The sequence below is a fragment of the Xiphophorus maculatus genome, chromosome 3 (assembly GCF_002775205.1).
Source record: "Xiphophorus maculatus strain JP 163 A chromosome 3, X_maculatus-5.0-male, whole genome shotgun sequence".
Taxonomy (NCBI): domain Eukaryota; kingdom Metazoa; phylum Chordata; class Actinopteri; order Cyprinodontiformes; family Poeciliidae; genus Xiphophorus; species Xiphophorus maculatus.
In genome coordinates this window covers 22,725,870-22,744,387 of record NC_036445.1, presented here as the reverse complement: position 1 = coordinate 22,744,387, position 18,518 = coordinate 22,725,870, and the positions used below count along the sequence as shown (strand labels likewise).

General features: G+C 37.1%; 3 protein-coding genes across 6 annotated transcripts in view; 2 read left to right on the top strand and 1 right to left on the bottom strand.

Moving 5' to 3' along the window:
* LOC102226686 (protein cordon-bleu-like) overlaps positions 1-3,447 on the bottom strand; it is a 51,788-nt gene extending 48,341 nt beyond the window's left edge. For all 3 annotated transcript variants that reach the window (XM_023330557.1, XM_023330560.1, XM_023330559.1), the window contains exons 1-2: positions 3,345-3,447; positions 3,014-3,146 (exon numbers count right to left, since the gene is read on the bottom strand). In XM_023330557.1, coding sequence (XP_023186325.1) covers positions 3,014-3,042 — 29 coding nt within the window. In that variant the 5' untranslated portion in view covers positions 3,043-3,146; positions 3,345-3,447. The remainder of the gene's footprint in view (positions 1-3,013; positions 3,147-3,344) is intronic.
* Positions 3,448-7,193: 3,746 nt separating this feature from the next.
* Positions 7,194-11,864, top strand: LOC102226943 (C-C chemokine receptor type 2-like). Its single transcript, XM_023330481.1, has 3 exons — positions 7,194-7,324; positions 9,294-9,458; positions 9,546-11,864. The coding sequence occupies exons 1-3, from the start codon at positions 7,318-7,320 to the stop codon at positions 10,433-10,435; spliced, it is 1,062 nt and encodes a 353-aa protein (XP_023186249.1). The 5' UTR covers positions 7,194-7,317; the 3' UTR covers positions 10,436-11,864.
* A 926-nt stretch (positions 11,865-12,790) lies between these two features.
* LOC102227196 (C-C chemokine receptor type 3-like) lies at positions 12,791-17,680 on the top strand. Of its 2 annotated transcripts, none has more exons than XM_005811013.2 (4): positions 12,791-12,932; positions 15,823-15,959; positions 16,085-16,257; positions 16,471-17,680. In XM_005811013.2, the coding sequence occupies exons 2-4, from the start codon at positions 15,827-15,829 to the stop codon at positions 17,167-17,169; spliced, it is 1,005 nt and encodes a 334-aa protein (XP_005811070.1). In that variant the 5' UTR covers positions 12,791-12,932; positions 15,823-15,826; the 3' UTR covers positions 17,170-17,680. The 2 variants fall into 2 exon arrangements, with proteins under 2 accessions (XP_005811070.1, XP_023187087.1); XM_023331319.1 differs by lacking the exon at positions 12,791-12,932 and adding an exon at positions 13,172-13,886.
* The last annotated feature ends 838 nt before the right edge of the window (positions 17,681-18,518 follow it).

Genomic DNA, 18,518 nt, shown 5'->3' with positions numbered 1-18,518 from the left:
TCACAATTGAGCTAAACATGAGCAGATGCAAAACCAAGTGCATCACAAACAATGGAAGCTTCTGAGACAAGAAAACTAAGTCTAACATAGCTGTGAAGCAGACGGCAGCATGCGTCAGTTGCTGAGGCCTGTACATAGAGAGTTTCTTCGACATGAGTTTTCCTTATGTTTAAAGGAGGAAGTTCATATTTAGAAATATGCATGTGTTTCTAAATACATGCATATTTGAAAATAATTCATTTTATATGTGAAATACAGATTGGAAATAACTCATGTGACTACAATTAACTCTATAAAAGACAGACAGAAGTACTGAAACTCCCTATAAATTTATCACAGATCTATAAAGCACTTTGAAGAACAAAACCCCACACACGTGAGGGAAGTTGTAAATTTAAGGAATATCGCAGTCGCTTCAGTTTAAGTTCATACATCTGCCGCTCCCTTACTGCTTATGGAAAATGAAGGCAAGGCATATGCAACAAAACCACATTATTAAAAAGCCTCTTGTATAAACCTTAATCAGCTCACAAACAAAACTCTCAGGAAGTTGTTCTCTCACAAACACATGTGCACACACCCCCGCACACACAAGCGCACACGCTCCAGTCATGCAGAGGAAGACATCAGTCTGTTAATTAAAAGGTACGTGTTTGCTGCAGAGTTCAACAAGACAAATCTAGTCTAAATGCAATCTGCTTACAAAATGCTCCAACACACACAGTCAGAAGTAACAAACTTGAAGAGTTTTCACATAGTGGTTTTGTTTCAGAAATGACATGAGATGCACAGATGTGTTTGCTGCCAATACTGATTTTTATTTCTCTTTAAGATTTTATCTGCTACTGATTTTGGGCTATTCTAACTTGTTTCCTAAAGAAAAGTGTTACTTTAACACATGTTGTTCCCACATGTCCCTAGTTCTTTTGTATTTAATGAATAGGAAAAGACAGACATTCAGAAAATGAAATATTAATTCAAATGTGGTTCATTTGTAAAATTAAGTCCTTTAATTTTGATTAATCCCGCCCACATGTCTATTTTAAAAATGTTTTTATTGGTCTAATATATACCTATATAAAATGTTCATTTTTTTGTCAAGTGTAGGTGGAAAATGTTGATAAATTAAAGAAACAAAGGATTAAAAACATCCCCAGGTGTTGTTCTGTTTGACCTAGCATTTTCATTATGTTTTTAATTTATAATCAGTTTGCTTTCTTAGCAAAGACAAAATGCTCCTTCTCTGACTGAGAGTAAGAACATTCGGAATCAGAAGCTTGCCCACATCCTGCTCTGTCAAAACTGGTAGCACCAATAAAAACAAAATTAGGCTCAAGATAAGCAAAATTTAAGGTTAATTTAACCGCAACAGATTGGAAATAGTTTTCCTTACATTTATATGTCTGATGTCGGTTTTCTGTGAGAAATCAAACTGTCGCTTTTAAGGAAGTTACCCTGAATTTATCGCATGTTTTTTAACTCACAGAATTCAAGTTTCATTCAGGCCGCCTTCCCTTCCCATACTTGAAGGATACACTCTTAGCTTTCTAAGCACTGACCCACACCCGCATAAAAGCTCAGTGCTCAGGTTTCAAAAGCCAGGTTACAAAAGCACTTCCCAAAAAGAGTAGTCTTGTCTTTTTTCTGTGTCTGCTCAAGAGACCATGCTGGGTGAGTTTTGGAAGCAAGTTTGTTAGCAAGGTTTTATGAGCTCTGTTTTATTAGGATCACAGTAGTAAGGCAGCTAGAGAAAGAGTGAGGACGAAGGAGAAGTTGTAACACAGAAGTTGTCACGGCGATGTATGTTGAAGAAAAATGTCGCACAGCGAAAGTATGAAAAGGCATTTTGGCTCCGGTGCCAGCAGACTCAGTGGACAGTCACTTTGTAATTTAGCTAAAACGTGCTTGGGACTCTGAAATCTCTGTAATCAGGTTAAAGAGGCGTGCACTTAAAATAACAGATAAACACGCAAAAATGTTCACTTTACATTATCAGTGCTGCTTCCAACAACAATCTAAAGTAAAGTCCTTCTTATACCACTACAATATCCCAAGCTTTGGACATGTCATGAGACATTTTTCAGTCAGTGGAAAATATGGCACAACATGAAAGGCATGAAGAAAAGCATTAATCACAGAAACTATTCAGTTATTTTGGAAGAGCTGCAGAATTCAACAGCTCTGGTGAGAGTCTGGAAATTTTCTACTATGATCTCCACAAATCTGGCCCCTGTGGCAGAGTAGTAAGATGAAAGTCCTTGTTAACACATGGTGATGGTGGAATTCAACAACATGAAGCACTGCAGCGCTAACCACAACTCATCAAAAGGGCTAATATCTGGCTACTTCAAAACTCAAAGTATTGAAATGTTATTCTCTGACGGTCAGTTGATTGTTAACTATAATGGATAAATAAAACATGAAAGTGGCATCACAGAAATAGTTGGATACCTCAACCGGATGCAAAAATAAATACTGAGATCATCGCCCTTCATTCTTATTCACATGCACTACTGAGAACAGGAGAACATCTGCAGCATCACACATACTATAAAGATGTGACAGAAGGTCATGTTTTACAAGACCCATGCCTTCTCCATGATTCTCAACATCAAGCAAACATTTGAAATGCATGACAGCACCCATTTTCATAATAAAAGTCAATGTAATCCACTGCCTTCAGAAGTAATTTTATAGTAAGCATAGCTGTAACAGAAAGTTCAAGCAGTGTGAGTGTTCTTACAAGGTACATTTTTTGTCTCTTTATTATTATTATTATTATTTATTATTAGTATTGCTATAGACATCATTAAACGGGCAAATTAAATTAAAATAAATCCTAACAATAACTACCAAACTTTAGCACACAAAAGTTGAAAAAGGTCAACAGAATCGATGTCATTGTGGTTAACTAGGCCAGATTTCACGTGCACACCAAAAACGTAAAGTTAGTTTCAAGTTACATAAACCGGTAATAAGTCGGTATGCGTGCAGTCTGTGTTCATAGACTCACCCTGAAGGGGGTTTGGAGGACTCCGTCATGACGCTGATTAAGAAATCCTCTCCAAACACGCCAGACTCCCACAAAAATCCGCTCTTCCTTTTAAATATGCTGAATATCCATTACGTTAACACCGCAACATCACCTGGATAGTGCACAAAAATAATTTTAAAAACGTCCTGCTCTTTTAAACTGCATGTTTTTTTTTTTTTTTTTTAAGAAACTTATATCTACGTGTATTTATGCATAGGCATAACAAGTGATAAAAGTTCACGGTGACCTGAAAGCACAATGGCATGTCCGTCTCTGCTTGTTAGGCTCAGGGACCGATGCGTTTACTTACTGCTAAGTCGAGCGCTCTTCCATGAGAAATTAGAAGTTGTGTTGGTTCTTTTCCAAAGGGTTTATTACTTGTCAAATCCACTTGATATAATCCCCGTCTCCCAGTAGCTGAATAACCTCTAACATTATCAAGTTACAGAAATATATTGGGCCACAAAACTACTTCCGGAAAATATTTTCAAAATGAAACTTCGACAAAAGTCTCGTCGAGAGATGGGCAGTGTTCTGAAAGCTTATTTGAATACTGAGTAACTCAACGTCATATCTGATTTATTACATAGCAATCTTGTCATCATACAGACAGATAATAAAGAGTTATGTGCAAATTCTGAAGACTAATGAATAAAATAATGCAAATAAGCAACGATTACAAAATAGCTTTGAAGCAGATGAAACACTTTTTGTAAGAATTTATTTCCAGCCATATGTGGCTCTGGCATTGCAGGTTGAAAGTAACATCTAAAAAGAAACAAAACCAAAGAACAACAATGAGAACACACGAACTGACACAAGAGAAAAAGTATAGAGAGAATGGCGAGCTATAAAGAAATAAACAGTACCTGATCAAAACAGAAACATAAATCAAACTAAGGTCATCTACGGCTCATAACGCTATCAGTGTTAATTGATTATGTCCAATAAACCTACTAATATACCCTTAGTTGTACTTTTTAAAAGGCAGTATTTTTACACACTTTTGAATGAGAATTATTTTTTTCCTTTGAGCAGGAACTTTGTTAATAAAAAAAAAGAAGTGAAATGCCTTTAAGCAAAATGAAAAGATCTTTAATTAACTTTCCCAGGAAGTCCATTCAGCACATCTCCTAAGTTGTCAAGCTCTGCAATTGAGATTTACAATGTTATATGTGGACATGTTTTAGGTTCTGTCACTGTCACAATAGCATTTTGTATTGTGTAATTCTATTTTTATTTGTGTTGTAATTATGTTAGTATTTTGTAAGAAAACAGAAGATGATTTATTCATTTATTTTTTCATTTTTTGTCTTTTATGTGCAGTAGCGGAGATACCTCTGTACTGGTGTTGAAAAAGTATTATAACTATATTTCTTTGGGTTGTTTGTACCATTTAACTTTTTTTTATTTATTTAATTTTTTTTTTAGCATTTTGTTACTTAGATTTCATGTTATACACTAAAACAAAGCATCTTCTAGTGGTGATACTTAAAAAAATAAAATCTTAAAAATAAGATTTATTTGTATTTAGCCCACTTTACTCTGATACCCCTAAATAAATAAAAAACAGTACAAATAATTACATTAGCAGGAATAAAGTTGTGGAGAAATAATTTTTAAAAAAGAGTTAGGGTATAAAACAATGACCAAGCATCCAAATTAAACAAATATTTGTTTCAGAAACTTAATTTCTGCCATGTGAAAATTTTAAGCAAACTGTTATAAATAGGTTTTTATTTGGGAACATTTATTTTTAAGCAAGTAAAATGTTCCAACTAGCTTTTCTTCAGCAGGGTTTTGTAATTTCAGCTAAACATGTGCAACCCCCAATCAACAATTTTATTCTGAAGGCCTGCTAAGCAGCTTTTGTGTCTCTGTTGGCAACTTGACGCAGTTCTCCTAAACCCGCCTTCGTCAGCACATCTTACGCCAATCATTCTCATCGGGAATTCAATGAGCGCCAGCTGGAGAGCGGAGGCGCAAAAATAGCTCGTAGGAGTTGGATTTACCGCCAATTAGGCATTTTGGTAGTTTTTTTTAGTCAATTGAGTGAATCATCCGTGGGTTTCGAGAAAGCCCATATTGCCAACTGAATTAAATTTGATATGAATTAGCTAAGTCCGCACTGGCAATTTTCATACAAACATATAGTTGCACTATATTTTTTCCACCACTAGAGGTCACCGTTTAAACACAAAATAAACGAGTAGTTTCCCCAACCGTGGGTCTTGAGGGCACGATGTTTTGTTTAAGATGTCTTAAAATCGGCCCCAAATTGTATGTAACCTAAGATTGAATTTCATAATAATGATAATAATAATTTAGCGAGTTTGTAATGAATTTTACATTTTTCAATCTGAAAGTGCTACAATTAAAAAATCAAACATATACAGTATTTCATTTGGGAACCTGTCTCCAGGTAAGCTGACCACTACACATCTGATGTCCCTTTTATATTCCTCATTATTGATTGCTTTTGAACGTTTTGCAGTATGCGACAAAGTCTACTTTTAAGTTAGACTGAGCCTGTTTCTTCACTACATGCAATTTAAAAAGTCAATTAGCTCTAAAGGTTGAGCCCTGTTGTGCTTAAGTGGTTCAATCCACAATAAACTTAAATTAGTTTGGGTGAAGCGGGAAAACCATCTAAAACCTTTTTAGGAAATAGAGTATGGTCTGACATGGTTAAACAAATAGTGGTTGTGTGACCTTTGAAATACAAAAAACAGAGAAACAGCTCAAAACCCGAAAGGAGAAACTGATGGTTATGATACTATCACTTCACCTCCAAATAAATGAAGGCATTTTTTTAAGGCAATTTTGTGTATGTAACCTAAATGTTCCAGACTAAAACTTCTCCACAAGCCTTACTTATTTTTATCTGCTTTGTGTGCAGAATTGAGCTAAGAACTGAGGTTTGCTCAGCAGAACAAACACCCAAAATTAGAAAGGCACCAATTTCCTGTTATACTTGAGATTATAATGCTAACCAATTCTTGTATTTTTTTTTCTAAGGACATTAAAGGACATTAAAGAAATTAACTCTGTTTTTCCAATAAGGTATGTGTTCCCTTAACACAATATGGCTTTTACCTGAAAAGTTATATCGAAGTCCTTCCTGCAGATTGAAGTGTTCATAGACCAAAAATAGTGGACATTTAAAAGTCAGTCCATCTAATAAACAGGGACAATCTGACTCTTTTTTTCTTAAGATCTTCTGATTCCAATCACTAGCAGACTTACTGGTGTATCTCTACCCTAAATCTTGTAGACATGCTTTGCACGCCAAGAAAGTATTTTGATTTTAAGAGGCGGCAAAAAAAGGGACAGATTAACATTTTAACAATGTAAGAAAAGTAGTTCATTAAATAAAAATGTCTGAAAGTGTTTTCCAATAAAAGCAGGTTGGAGAATTCTTGAAAGTAATTTGGTCAAGCATCTGCAAGCCAGTACCAAGGCTGGCAACACATCGCTGTACAAACTATTCTCAGAATGTGTAATTTTGAAAAATGTAATGCGTAACAACCCCTGAAACTTTGTCCGTGTTTCGGTTCAGTCTGTCCCTTTGACTGCTTCTGTCAGATATAGAGAAACTGTGGCTCTATATCTGCATAAAAATGACACCCAAAAGCAATATTTATAAAAGCAGAAAGAGGAACAAACATAAGAAGACAGTTATCATATCACGATAGGAGATAAATAAGTGTACATATATTTATAAAACTTATAACAAACTGTGTTTTTGCTGAATAATAAAATGGCCTGAAAACAGATTTTTGAGACAGAATGATCTTAAAAGATATACTGTTAATATTAAGACAAGAAACTGCAACTACACCAGTACAAGCTTGGTCACATTTACTTGCTATGCAAATAAAATTGCCCCCTTTGTTCCATTGTCACTATAGCCTGTATGGCAAAGAGCTTTTAAATCAAAATCAGCAGGTATAATCAGCAAATACAACAGAAAGCTTTGTTGTATTTGTCAGTATCTGGCATGTTTTCTCACTTGTTTTACAAGTCACTGAGTTCTATATTCTGTCAGGTTATTGTCAGAAATGTAGAGATAAAGATCTCGCCCAGGGACGAACAGGAAACAACATCTGCACTTCAGTTTCTGACTGTTTCTAGTCACATTATTAAGGCTGTGCTGGTTCGGAGGCAGTTCATCCTCTCTGCTCGTTTGAGGGCATCACAATCGCAGTCATTTAGAGGCAGGCAGACCTCATAAGCGAATTTGGATTTTATCTGATTGAAGAAGGTATCACTGAGACACCACCATGTCAAGTAAGTGCATTTCAACTAATAGAAATAACTTTCAAGTTTTTGTACATTTTTTTACCTATACATATGTTTATTTATTAGAAGTTTTAATTTCAGTTGGGCTTAAATAAATTCAGAATGACTCATAAGAAAAAATATATATATATATTGAATATTCTCCATCTTTAGAAGTTATTTTTTCATTAAACAGGATTTGTGTGTTTGATTTTGTAAAATAATACAGAACAAATGAGCGCACAGAAACCTATGACCCATACTTATACAATTCATACCTCATGAGTCACACGCATGAGAAACAATATAAACGTACGTGGTGAAATAAAATGACGTGGAACAGTATATTTATGTTCTTACCTTTGAATGCATTATCTGCAATAACCAGCAGATGGCGTAAAAGGTTTCATTATGAACTGTTTAAGAAGTTTGCCTCCAGGATGTCAGCAGTTTAAGCAGCTAGATGTGTTTGGTTTACAGATTGTTTACATACAAGTTTGTGTTGTGGTGCTTATTGGATAATTCACACACACACAACAATACAGGCTAGGCAGGCTAGGACTTTGTGCTTCTGTTTCAATAAAAATTCTTATAAATATATGCTATTGGCCTCTGATGACCTCAGGTGACCTGAGCACGTCATTGTATCCGGATCACTCGGATTTGTTCTGTACCCTGCAAAAGAGTTCATAACACTTTACGGTTTTAGAATTTTGTCACATTAAACCCACAAAATTTATTGCACTTTATGTGTTTTTGTGTTAGACCAACAAAAGTATGGTGGTTAATAACTATGAAGTGAAAAGAAAATAACACGCTGATTTTAAAAAATGTTAGCATAAAAAATCTGAAATGTGTTAACCCTGTTTTTTTTTTTTAAAATCCAAATAAAATCTAGTGCATTGCATTGCAATTGCAGTCAGTCACATAATAAATAAGGAGTCCACAATCCACATGTGTGTTATTTAACCTCAGTAAAAAAAAACAGCTGCTGTCTAAAGGCATCAGAAGTTTTTAGAAGCACTGAAGAATAAAGAGCATCATACAGGCCAAGGAACACAGCAGGCAGGTCTGGTATAAAACCATGGAGATGTCTAAAGTGGTTTTAGGCTTTAAAACAATATCTCAAGCTTTGAACATTGGATTTAGACTAAAACTGGCTTCATGCCTTATTTATTTTTATAAACTGAACTGAGGTTTACTAAGCAGAACTAAGACCCAAATTTAGAAATGTACCAATTTCCTGTTTTCGTTGAGATTATGATGTTGACCAGTTCTTGTATTTTTTTTCTAAGGACATTAAATGACATTACAGATGCTTTCTCTATTTTACCACTAAGTCATATGTCCCCAAACTATGCATATATTATTATTTTTGTATTACCTCAAAAGCCATATTGACGTACTTCCTGCAGTTTAAAGTGTTCGTAGACGAAAAATAGTGGGCACCTAAAGCTCACCGCATCTAGAAAACAGGAACAATCTAAATCTTTTTTTAAGATCATCTGATTTTGATCTCCAGCAAACTGACTGGTGTATCTTTATCCTAAGTGTTGTACACAGGCTTTGCATGCAAAGAAAGTATTTTGATTTAAACGGGGGCAAAGTTAGGACAGATTAACATTTTAACAATGCAAAAAAAAAAATAAGGTGGTTGTTATATAAATAAAAACGCCTGAAAATGTTATCCAATAGAAGCAGATTGGAGAATTCTTAAAGTAATTTGGTCAAGCATCTGCAAACCAATACCACAATTGACAACACATTGCAAATTTCTTAATTTGTAGAAATGTATGGCTCAGGTTGGAGAATAAGCTGACATGACAACTACTAGTTGAGAATGCTAGTACAAGCCACATATTTTGTTTCTATAAATTGAAAACCAGCTTCCTTTGGATGAACATGTTAATATTTTTGCAAGAACTTTTGAATGAACTGACAATGAAATTGACGTTTGATGAAAAATCTCTGTTTACAGACATCACTGAAGACCCCTTAGAAGTCACGTCGGCTGATTATTCAGGCTATTACGACTACGACATGAACAGTACCCACTTTGTATGTGAGCAGGATGATATGAGGACATTTAGTAAGGGGTTTCTGGTGACTATCTACACTTTGGTGTTCATCCTGGGCTTCTTAGGTAAGTGTATAAATAAAGCTCCAAAGACACTCTTACTACAAACAATTCTGCCAGGAACTAACATGTTGATCTCTTTCTTTTTGAAAGGAAATGGCCTGGTCGTCTGTGTCCTAGTGAAACACCGCAACCAGACCAACATGACTGACATGTGTCTCTTCAACCTGGCCTTCTCTGATCTCCTCTTCCTCCTGACGCTCCCATTCTACATTCACTACACTCTGATTGGCAAGTGGACCTTCGGTGACTTCATGTGTCGTTTCCTGTCCTGCTCCCACCACACCGGCTTCTTCAGCAGCATCTTCTTCATGGTTATCATGACGCTGGACCGCTATGTGGTTATCATGTACGCTCACAAGGTGGCACGGTATCGTACAACAAAGGCGTGTTTTTCTCTGATCGTGTTGATTTGGATCGTGAGCTTCTGCGTGTCTCTTCCAACCTTCATCTTTACAAAGTTAGAAAATGATGGCGAGACAGTCGGCTGTTTTTACAGACCGGAAAGTGAAATCTGGGTCTATTACGATCTGTTTGCTACAAATATTCTGGGTCTCTTGATTCCCATGCTGGTGATGGTGGCTTGCTACTCGAGGATAATCCCCACTCTGGTGAAAATGAGGACGGCCAAAAGGCACAGAATCGTCAAGCTCATCATCTCCATAGTGATCGTTTTCTTCCTGTTCTGGGCTCCGTATCACATTTCCCGCTTCTTGAAGTTCCTGTATTCCACAGACCTAATGGCCAGCGGCTGCAGTGTGGAGATGAACCTCAAGGTGTCAACCATAGTGTCCGAGGCAATCGCGTACACACACTGCTGCCTGAACCCCATCATATATGCCTTCGTGGGACAAAAGTTTATGAGACGAGCCATGCACTTGCTGAAGAAATGGGCACCTGGCCCAGTGAGTTTCAAGGAGAGCTCATTCAGGAGAAGTTCAGTTATGTCCAGATCCTCTGTCACCTCCACTGTCATCATGTAGGAGCTACAAGTGGACATACTCTGACTTTGGATATTGGTAGAGACTAATCAGGCACTCCAGGCCACTTGGTGTCCTTGTTGTGGTTTCATCCTTAAGACGACAACGTTCATCAGTATCTAATCTTAAATACAATCTCTGTACATCCTTTGAACCCTTTGTATTTTGTTTTAACCAAGACACTTCCTCCTCCTTATGACGTTGGATGCAGAAAGGGCATCAGACCAAGCCTACAGTTTGGAACAGCTTGCAACCACAAAGATCTTCACAGCCACTTCAGATACCACAGTTTTGTTATTTCTTCCTCACACCTTTATAATAATAATAAAAACGTCTTCCAGCAGAGAGCTTTTGCATCCTGCTCTGCACGGTGTTTTGCATTCACTGAATAATTTTTGCTTACTGTGCAGTTGAACAATCTATAGGACATTTTCAAAAGTTATCAAAAAGAGTTGTATTGTTTTCCTGTCTGCTGTAATATGTTCTGCTTTTTTTTTTTTTTAAATAAAACTACTTTCCAGAGTTTTCAAATCTGTCATATTTTCACTTAAGAATGTTTGAGGTAGTATGTGATCTTTCTCTCAGTTGATGTGGCAGTCTGCTTCGTAGGAGGATTGCTCATCTGAAGACTGGAAGGCAAGTGGGACTTTTTTCTCCTTTTATCTGCCAGATTAGCAAAATCTGCTAGCTTTTGCATCGTGTTAGCTACTTTCATATATTGATGTAGATGGTAAAACCGAGAGAAGAGGCATGCACCGAGTGGAGCTCCCGCAAGACAAGGTATTGCAGAATATTTTTTGGTGTACAGATATTTCCTTTATTTTGCCACATAGGACATTTTGAAATTCACCAATCTCTCCGGGAGATTTTGGGATGTGCATCTCTTTCTTCCCAAAGCACTGCTATAAACGGTCGCAAGTCAAATCATCAACACAAGAAGTCAAACATTTCATTGCTGAGGAGAAACTTAATGCAATATGAACACAGACATTGATAAAAAATAAAAAAAAACAAGAAAATATCCTTTCATTTTTTTCTACTCAAACTATGGGTGCTTAGCAAAAGTACTTTTTCACATATTCAATATGTATGTGCGTCAAATAGCTCAGGTTATAACAGGAAGTAAGATTAGCTACTGTAACTATGTGGATGATACACAGCTGTACATTACAATGTCACCATGTGACTCTGAACCCATCCAAGCACTGAACAAATCCTTAGTGGTGGATGTGCCAAAACTTTCTTCAGTTGAATAGAAACAAAACTGAAATGATTCTCTTTGGACCTAAAGAAAGATAATCAATGAAATGAAATCAATGAAATCAACATTCTGCTGTGTAACAACAACAAACTGTAATGCTTCAATTGTTGACTGTGTGTTTTATGACTTTGTATTTTTGTGTTTTTATGATGTAAAGTGCTTTGAAATGCCTTGTTGCTGAAAGATGCTATACAAATAAAATTTTATTGATTTAATTGATTTTGTCACATTATAACTGCACATTTTCTGATTTTATCTGATAAAGCATGAATATGAATCAGAAGAGTAAGGATACTGGAACTGTTCCTTCTTGTAGGCGTGTCTCGTCGTCCAGTCTCAAAGCTTTTGCAGCCTCTAACATGTTTTCTATCAGGCTTGGCTAATATGTAGCTCCATCCACCTTCCAGTGAGGTCTGACCATGTTCCCTGCATTTGCTAAAGAGCAGCATCGTCTCGGCATGGTGTTCTGCATGTAGGCCTAATGGTTCAGTTTTGTTCTCATCTAATCAACGCGTCTCAATATTGAGCTCTACATGCTTTGTGCCAAAATACAAATACTGCTTCTTGTGGCTTTCTTTCAATGATCACTTTCTTCAAGCCATTCTTTTTTAAAAGCCAAATTTGTGGAGCATCCAGCTAGTAGTAGATTCATCCTCCTGAGCTACGGCTTTCTGCAACTACTCAGGAGTTACCATTGGCCTTTTGGCTGCCTCTAAATTTAAGCTTTGTGTTGACTTTCAAGCAAAATCCCAATGAAATACATACACATTTGGGATTACTAAGATTAAAGAATTTTAAAAAGTTCAGGCATTATGGAAGACAATGTACTGTATAACTTTTACGTAGTAAGACTGTTAATTTCTGCAAATCCCTGTCAAAGGTGATGAAAAGTTTGCTGTTTTGGAATAAAGATTAAAGACAAGACCCTTCAAAGATCTCTCTGATATGAGCAAAGAAAACAGCAAAGCTCCCCATGAGCAGACATTTCCGCCCCCTCCAGTTCTTTCTGTACACATCAAGGGAGAATTCTCAGAATACCACACTGACACCTCTGTGCAGGTTTAACACGATGCAGAGGAAACAACAAAACCCAGAGTTCACGTTACCAGAAATGAGCCTCGCTGCAGGATTTGTCACAAAAACTTTGCAAGCAAGTGGCAGGATGACAATGAAATCTTGATGCGCAGCTCAGCAACACACACACACAGCTCAGTAGCAGTGACTTTGGCAGCCAGTGTGGTAAGTGCCTCAATATCTAAACTTTTAGTTGCCATTTGGAACACTTGCTTTTCGTTCACCTCCTACACCTTAAATATTTTTTTATTTTTTCTCCGAAGAGTTTTTGCGGTGCTAGTGGCTCGTATTTTTTCCACAGTAGGCAGACAGGAAGGAGAGTGAGGAAGACATGCGGCAAAGGTTGTCGGGACCGGGAGTCGAACCCGCGACGTCCGTGTCTAGGACTAAGGCCTCCAAACGTGGGGCATGCTAACCCCCTGCACCAGCACAGCACGCCCCTCCTACACCTTAAGCACATAGCGTAGTTGGTGATTTTGTTTGCACTTGTGGCTGAGCTGCCTACCTGTGTGTGTGCGCGCGCTTGTGTTTTCGCGTAAGCAAAGTCAGCCACAGGAAGTGAGGGTCGGCATAAGTGTCAAAGCGAGTGGTTCAGGGTATGTTGATTGTGAAAGAAAAATGTCTGAGATGTGGTTTATAAGATCACATGATTTTGATTATGGTCACAACAGTAGGAAGTTTGCGCTGCACGTGTTTCTGTAATTACAACTCATTCAGAGGAGTAAGAATCTCTAGAAGAGATTCAGCGATACAGTGAATTTGTTTCAGATTCATACAACTGCTTACTCGACTTCTAAAAAGTGTGAAGGATAGGCCTTTCCAGTGTGACTCATTAAATGATGATGGTATCTGAAGTTCAGCTTAAAAGGGCAGAAAAGTCCAGACACACTAATACAAATTACCCCCCCCAGCTCAGTGTCAACTTGTACAGCATCCAGTCCTCGTGGTGGTGAGGAAGGACGTGGTGTTCTGTGAAATTGGGAGGCATGCTGCGTGCCACGGTTGTTTCATGAAGATTTCTGAAAGGAATTTTAACAGACAACTCAGAGATAATTAGTTGTATTTATTTTTTTATATCACAAGACGGGAGTATCAGGAGTCAAATGACAGAATGGGAAAGTAAGTACTGATGTACAAAATTATATTTGGATGTTTTGTCCGCTTTGGTTTGTTATGAAAGTATATTTCAATTGTTAATATCATAGAGACTCAATAAGACAAAATGCCTGTTTGTTTACCTTTTGACCACGAAAGTACAAACTCCACTCAGTATGTCTAATGTAAACTCTCTTTGCTTGAGAGAAGGCTTACTAAACTGGGATGTTTGGTGACAGGAAACGGCACCTGTTGCGCACTGAAAAAATGTTTTTCATTAAAATGGAAAAAGAAATTGTAACATCTGAATTGCATGTGTCCAATGTTTCGTTGATGTATCAGATATAATGATGTCTTTGCTGTTAATTGTAAAATCAAATTTGAAGATTTTGCAGAGATATATAAGGAGTTCAAATGTCAAAGATTTACACTTAAATCTTTTAGATTATTAAACAATTTTACTTGCTGCAAAACCAAGACGGCAGCAACAAGAGTTTGTGATAACTGGAAATAAATCTTAAATCTGGACCCACTCTTCTCTACTGAATTATTTTTGATTCAGCTACAGTGGAGTGTTTTCAAACATGAATGACCTGTTTAAGGTCATGCCGCAGCATCTCAATCAGATTTAAGTTAAAAGTTTGACAAGGGCTCTCCAGAACAGTTTTTTTTTTGTTTGTTTTATTTTACTTTAGGAGTAATTCAAAGGTGGACAGGCTGGTTGTACTTGAATGATTATTCTACTCCATTACCCAAGAATAAATGAGAAATCACAAATTGGCAACACTATCCTTTAGGAATCTCTGACAGAAAGGCAGATGCTTCCAACAAGTGGTCCAGGTTCTGAAACAGAAAAGCAGCCCCTGGTTACCACACTACTTTCAATTAATTCTTTTTTTTCTGGGTGCTAAATTAGTCCTACACCAGATGTAGAAGGACGCACAACTTCCAAAAAGTCCCACAGAATATTTTCACAAAAGTTTTTACAAATCATCAAGATGTTTCTTGGTAAATGCTCTTTTAATTTAGCAGAGCCTCTTGCCTTGGAACTCTCCCAAGGCATCTTTTTTTTTCTTATTGTTGAACCATAAATGTACTTGAACTAATGCAGCTGACGTCTGCAGTCCTTAAAATGTAGTTCAAGGTTATATTATGACCTCCTAGATGAACTGTCAATGAGCAATAAAATATGTTTTTTTGTTCTCTGCTTTGCTAGAATCCCAAAGCCTTGCAAAGGGCTTTTTAACCCTTTATTATTTAAAGATTTTGTTGGCTCTAATAGCCTTTGTTTGAAAGTAGTTCGACAGGAAAGAGAGTAATAAGAGAGAGGGAAGACATGCGGCAAATGTCGTCAGGCTGGGAATCAAACCTTTGACCACTACTTTGAGGACTAAGGCCTCCATACATGGGGTGTGATTTGCCCTTGCGCCACCACAGCAACCCTTTATTGACAAGCAGATATCAATAACTTTTTTTTCTTATGTACTCTTGAATCTTTTCAAGACCAGACACTTTTTGAGATCGTTTAGCCTACTTCCTGTTACCAAACAGGCTCTAGCTGAATAATTTCCTGATTTCATGGCAATGTCAGTAATCACTAGTCAAGTGTGTGACTAGTGGAACCAAGGTCAATTTAAAAGAAAGGAGATTAAGTGTAAATTCATGATTTACTGATTGTATAAATTATTTTTCATATATTACCACATTATTCAGGATAGCTTTTTTTTTAATTATTAAATCATCATTTGAAAGTGACCTTGGTATTTATTTAGGTTCTCATTGTCTGATATTCACATCTAAAACATTTACATGTGACAAAATCCATAAAGAAAACATAAAACTTTAAGGAGGTAAACACTACACAGTTTATTTTTTTTTACGTTAAGGAATATGATTGGGTTTTATCTTTCATTATCTGTTCATTGTTTTATTGACGAAGGTTCTGTTCTGTCTCACACAGCACTATGAACGTAACGGAGAATTTGACCGAATATTATGACTATGATTCCGACTGCAATGAAACAAGTTGGGTCTTCACCAGTGGATCTGTGCTCATCCCTGTTCTTTACTACATGTTGTTCTGTGTGGGCCTAATAGGTAAGATCACACACACAAAAGTTGCATGCAAAAACGGAATATGATATCTTAGATAGACATATCTTTTTGATTTGGATTGTCTAACATTAAAAAGCTAAGACATTTTATTTTAATTTGCTTCACAGGAAATGCTATAGTTCTCTGGGTTCTCCTCCGGTACACAAAGATAAGGACTATGACTGACGTGTTCCTCCTAAACTTGGTCCTATCTGACCTTTTAATGGCTGTATCTCTGCCTGTCTGGGTCCACGTTGCCCAGAGCCTTCCATCCTGCAAACTGGCTACAGGATTCTATCAAGTGAGACAATTTTTCAATAAAAAAATAAATAAAAAAAAAATGTTAAAAATCTCAGAAACTAGACCTTTTTTAATGGTAACAAGCAGTATTTAAATGTATATACAAAAAACAACAAATCACCCCCTAAGTAAATTACAGAACATCTAACCAGTTTTGCTTCATATTCTGTCACATCCTGTTCTCACTGTACTTTCTTTCTGCCCCTCCAAACAGTTGGGTTTCTACAGCGGGACGTTCTTTGTGACCATGATGAGCGTGGACCGCTACCTCGCAATCGTCCACGCTGTGGCAGCCATGCGAAAGCGGACCCTTCGCTACGGACTCATCGCTAGTGTCATCATCTGGGTCGCATCTGTGGTCTTGGCAACCCCACATGTGGTCTTTGCCAGCTTAGAGTCACTGGACAATGAAAGCTTCCAGTGCCATCCCATCTACCCAGAGGAAACCGAGTCGTCGTGGAAAATGCAGCGAAATTTCACAGAGAACGTGGTGGCCCTTTTTCTCTGTCTTCCTGTCATTATTTTTTGCTATGTGAATATCCTCGTGGTGGTCTCCAAATCCAGGAACTCCAAAAGGGACAAAGCAATCAAGTTGATTTTCATTGTGGTGTGTCTGTTTGTGCTGTGCTGGGTGCCCTACAACATCGTAGTCTTCCTGAAGACACTGCAGCCAATGTCTGAATACCTAAACAACTGCGAGTCGTCACAGGCCATCGATGCAGCCATGGTCTTTGCTGAGATCATTGCTCTGTCTCACTGCTGCGTAAATCCAGTCATCTACGCATTCGTTGGGGAGAAGTTCAGGAAGACGTTGGCCAAAGTGCTTTCCAAGTATTTCCGTTGGAATTACCAGAGCACCAGCCAAACCACAGACAACGAGACCTCCAACACACCTGTACGATCAGATTATTGAAACTGGGTCATCGTTGTGATCGAGGCGGGATGTGCAGTGCTTCTTTGTTTCTCTGCACCGAGAGACTAAATAGATAAAAGTGCGTGTGTGTAAGACGGCATGGTGGCAGTGGTTATGGCGGAGGGGGAGGTCACGCGGTTTCAGCTTGCAAAGGTTTCGGCGCATGAAACAAGTTCTTCCTTGTCACATGCAAGATGATGACTCATTCGGAAAGTGTGCAAGAATTACCTGAAACATTTAAATGCAAACTCCAACCAACCCATGTCTTTCTGTCGTTCTGTTCAGCATTTAACAAGAAGTACAAAGAGCAGATAAAAAAAAATCATCACTTTTATATATATATATATATATATATATATATATACAGTATATGGTTTGAATGTACAGAAGACCATTAAGATTAGATGAAAATGTTTTTTTTATTTTGTATAAATAGTGCTGTTTGTGAATACCAAAATGTATTAAATTGTCTGTGGTGTTTTTTGTCAGCTTCCTTTTCAATAAATGTCAAATGCCTTTCACCTACAGAGTCTTTCAAGATCTTGATATGTGTTTGCCAAGCTCTTTCTGTATCATAAATGTAGTTCAAACTTTTCCAAAATCTTCAACTATTGAACATCTTACATCTCATGTTTTAGATGAACCAGCAAGTTATCCGTTTCAAAAGATTTCAAGTACTTCGTAATGATTCAAAGACTTGTTCTGTTTTTTCTCTAATTTATCAGGGGTAAAATTCATTCAAGCTAACCTAATCTTGTATGAAAAAGGGAATTTTTAAAAAAAATATCAAGGCTGAATTTCTGCACCCTCTTCTTTGCATTATTGTTTTATTTCAGCCATATTGGATGGCTTTTTGAGTAGGGTCACTGCACTTTGATGATTGTCATGTAAACATACCAAATCAACACATACTAAAAACTCTGGTGATAAAGTTTTACTTACCGTACTTTAGTTGAGATTTTAGACAACCCAGGGCTGCACCAATGCTATTGATGAAATTGTTCAGCGGACTAATGGAAAAGTTCCAATAATAAAAACAGCACAAAACAAAGAAATTGTGGATCATTTCACAATTGTCACACAGTTCCTATAGCATTCATAATGGAGAAATCAATAAGGTACTGTTCAGTAAATACTTAGTAATCAGAATTAAAGAATCTGTGTTATTTTTGAACATTTATTATAATTTAATATTCCATCGCAATTCGTATTTCCTTTCTGTCATCTCTAGACATATCCTGTCCAGGAGTGACACTGAAAACCTAACACAAGGCTGGAAGGCTGGAGTAATTTGATTCTTTACTATCATGAAGTCCACAAATGCAGTTGAAAGCCCTCAGCTGATCCAA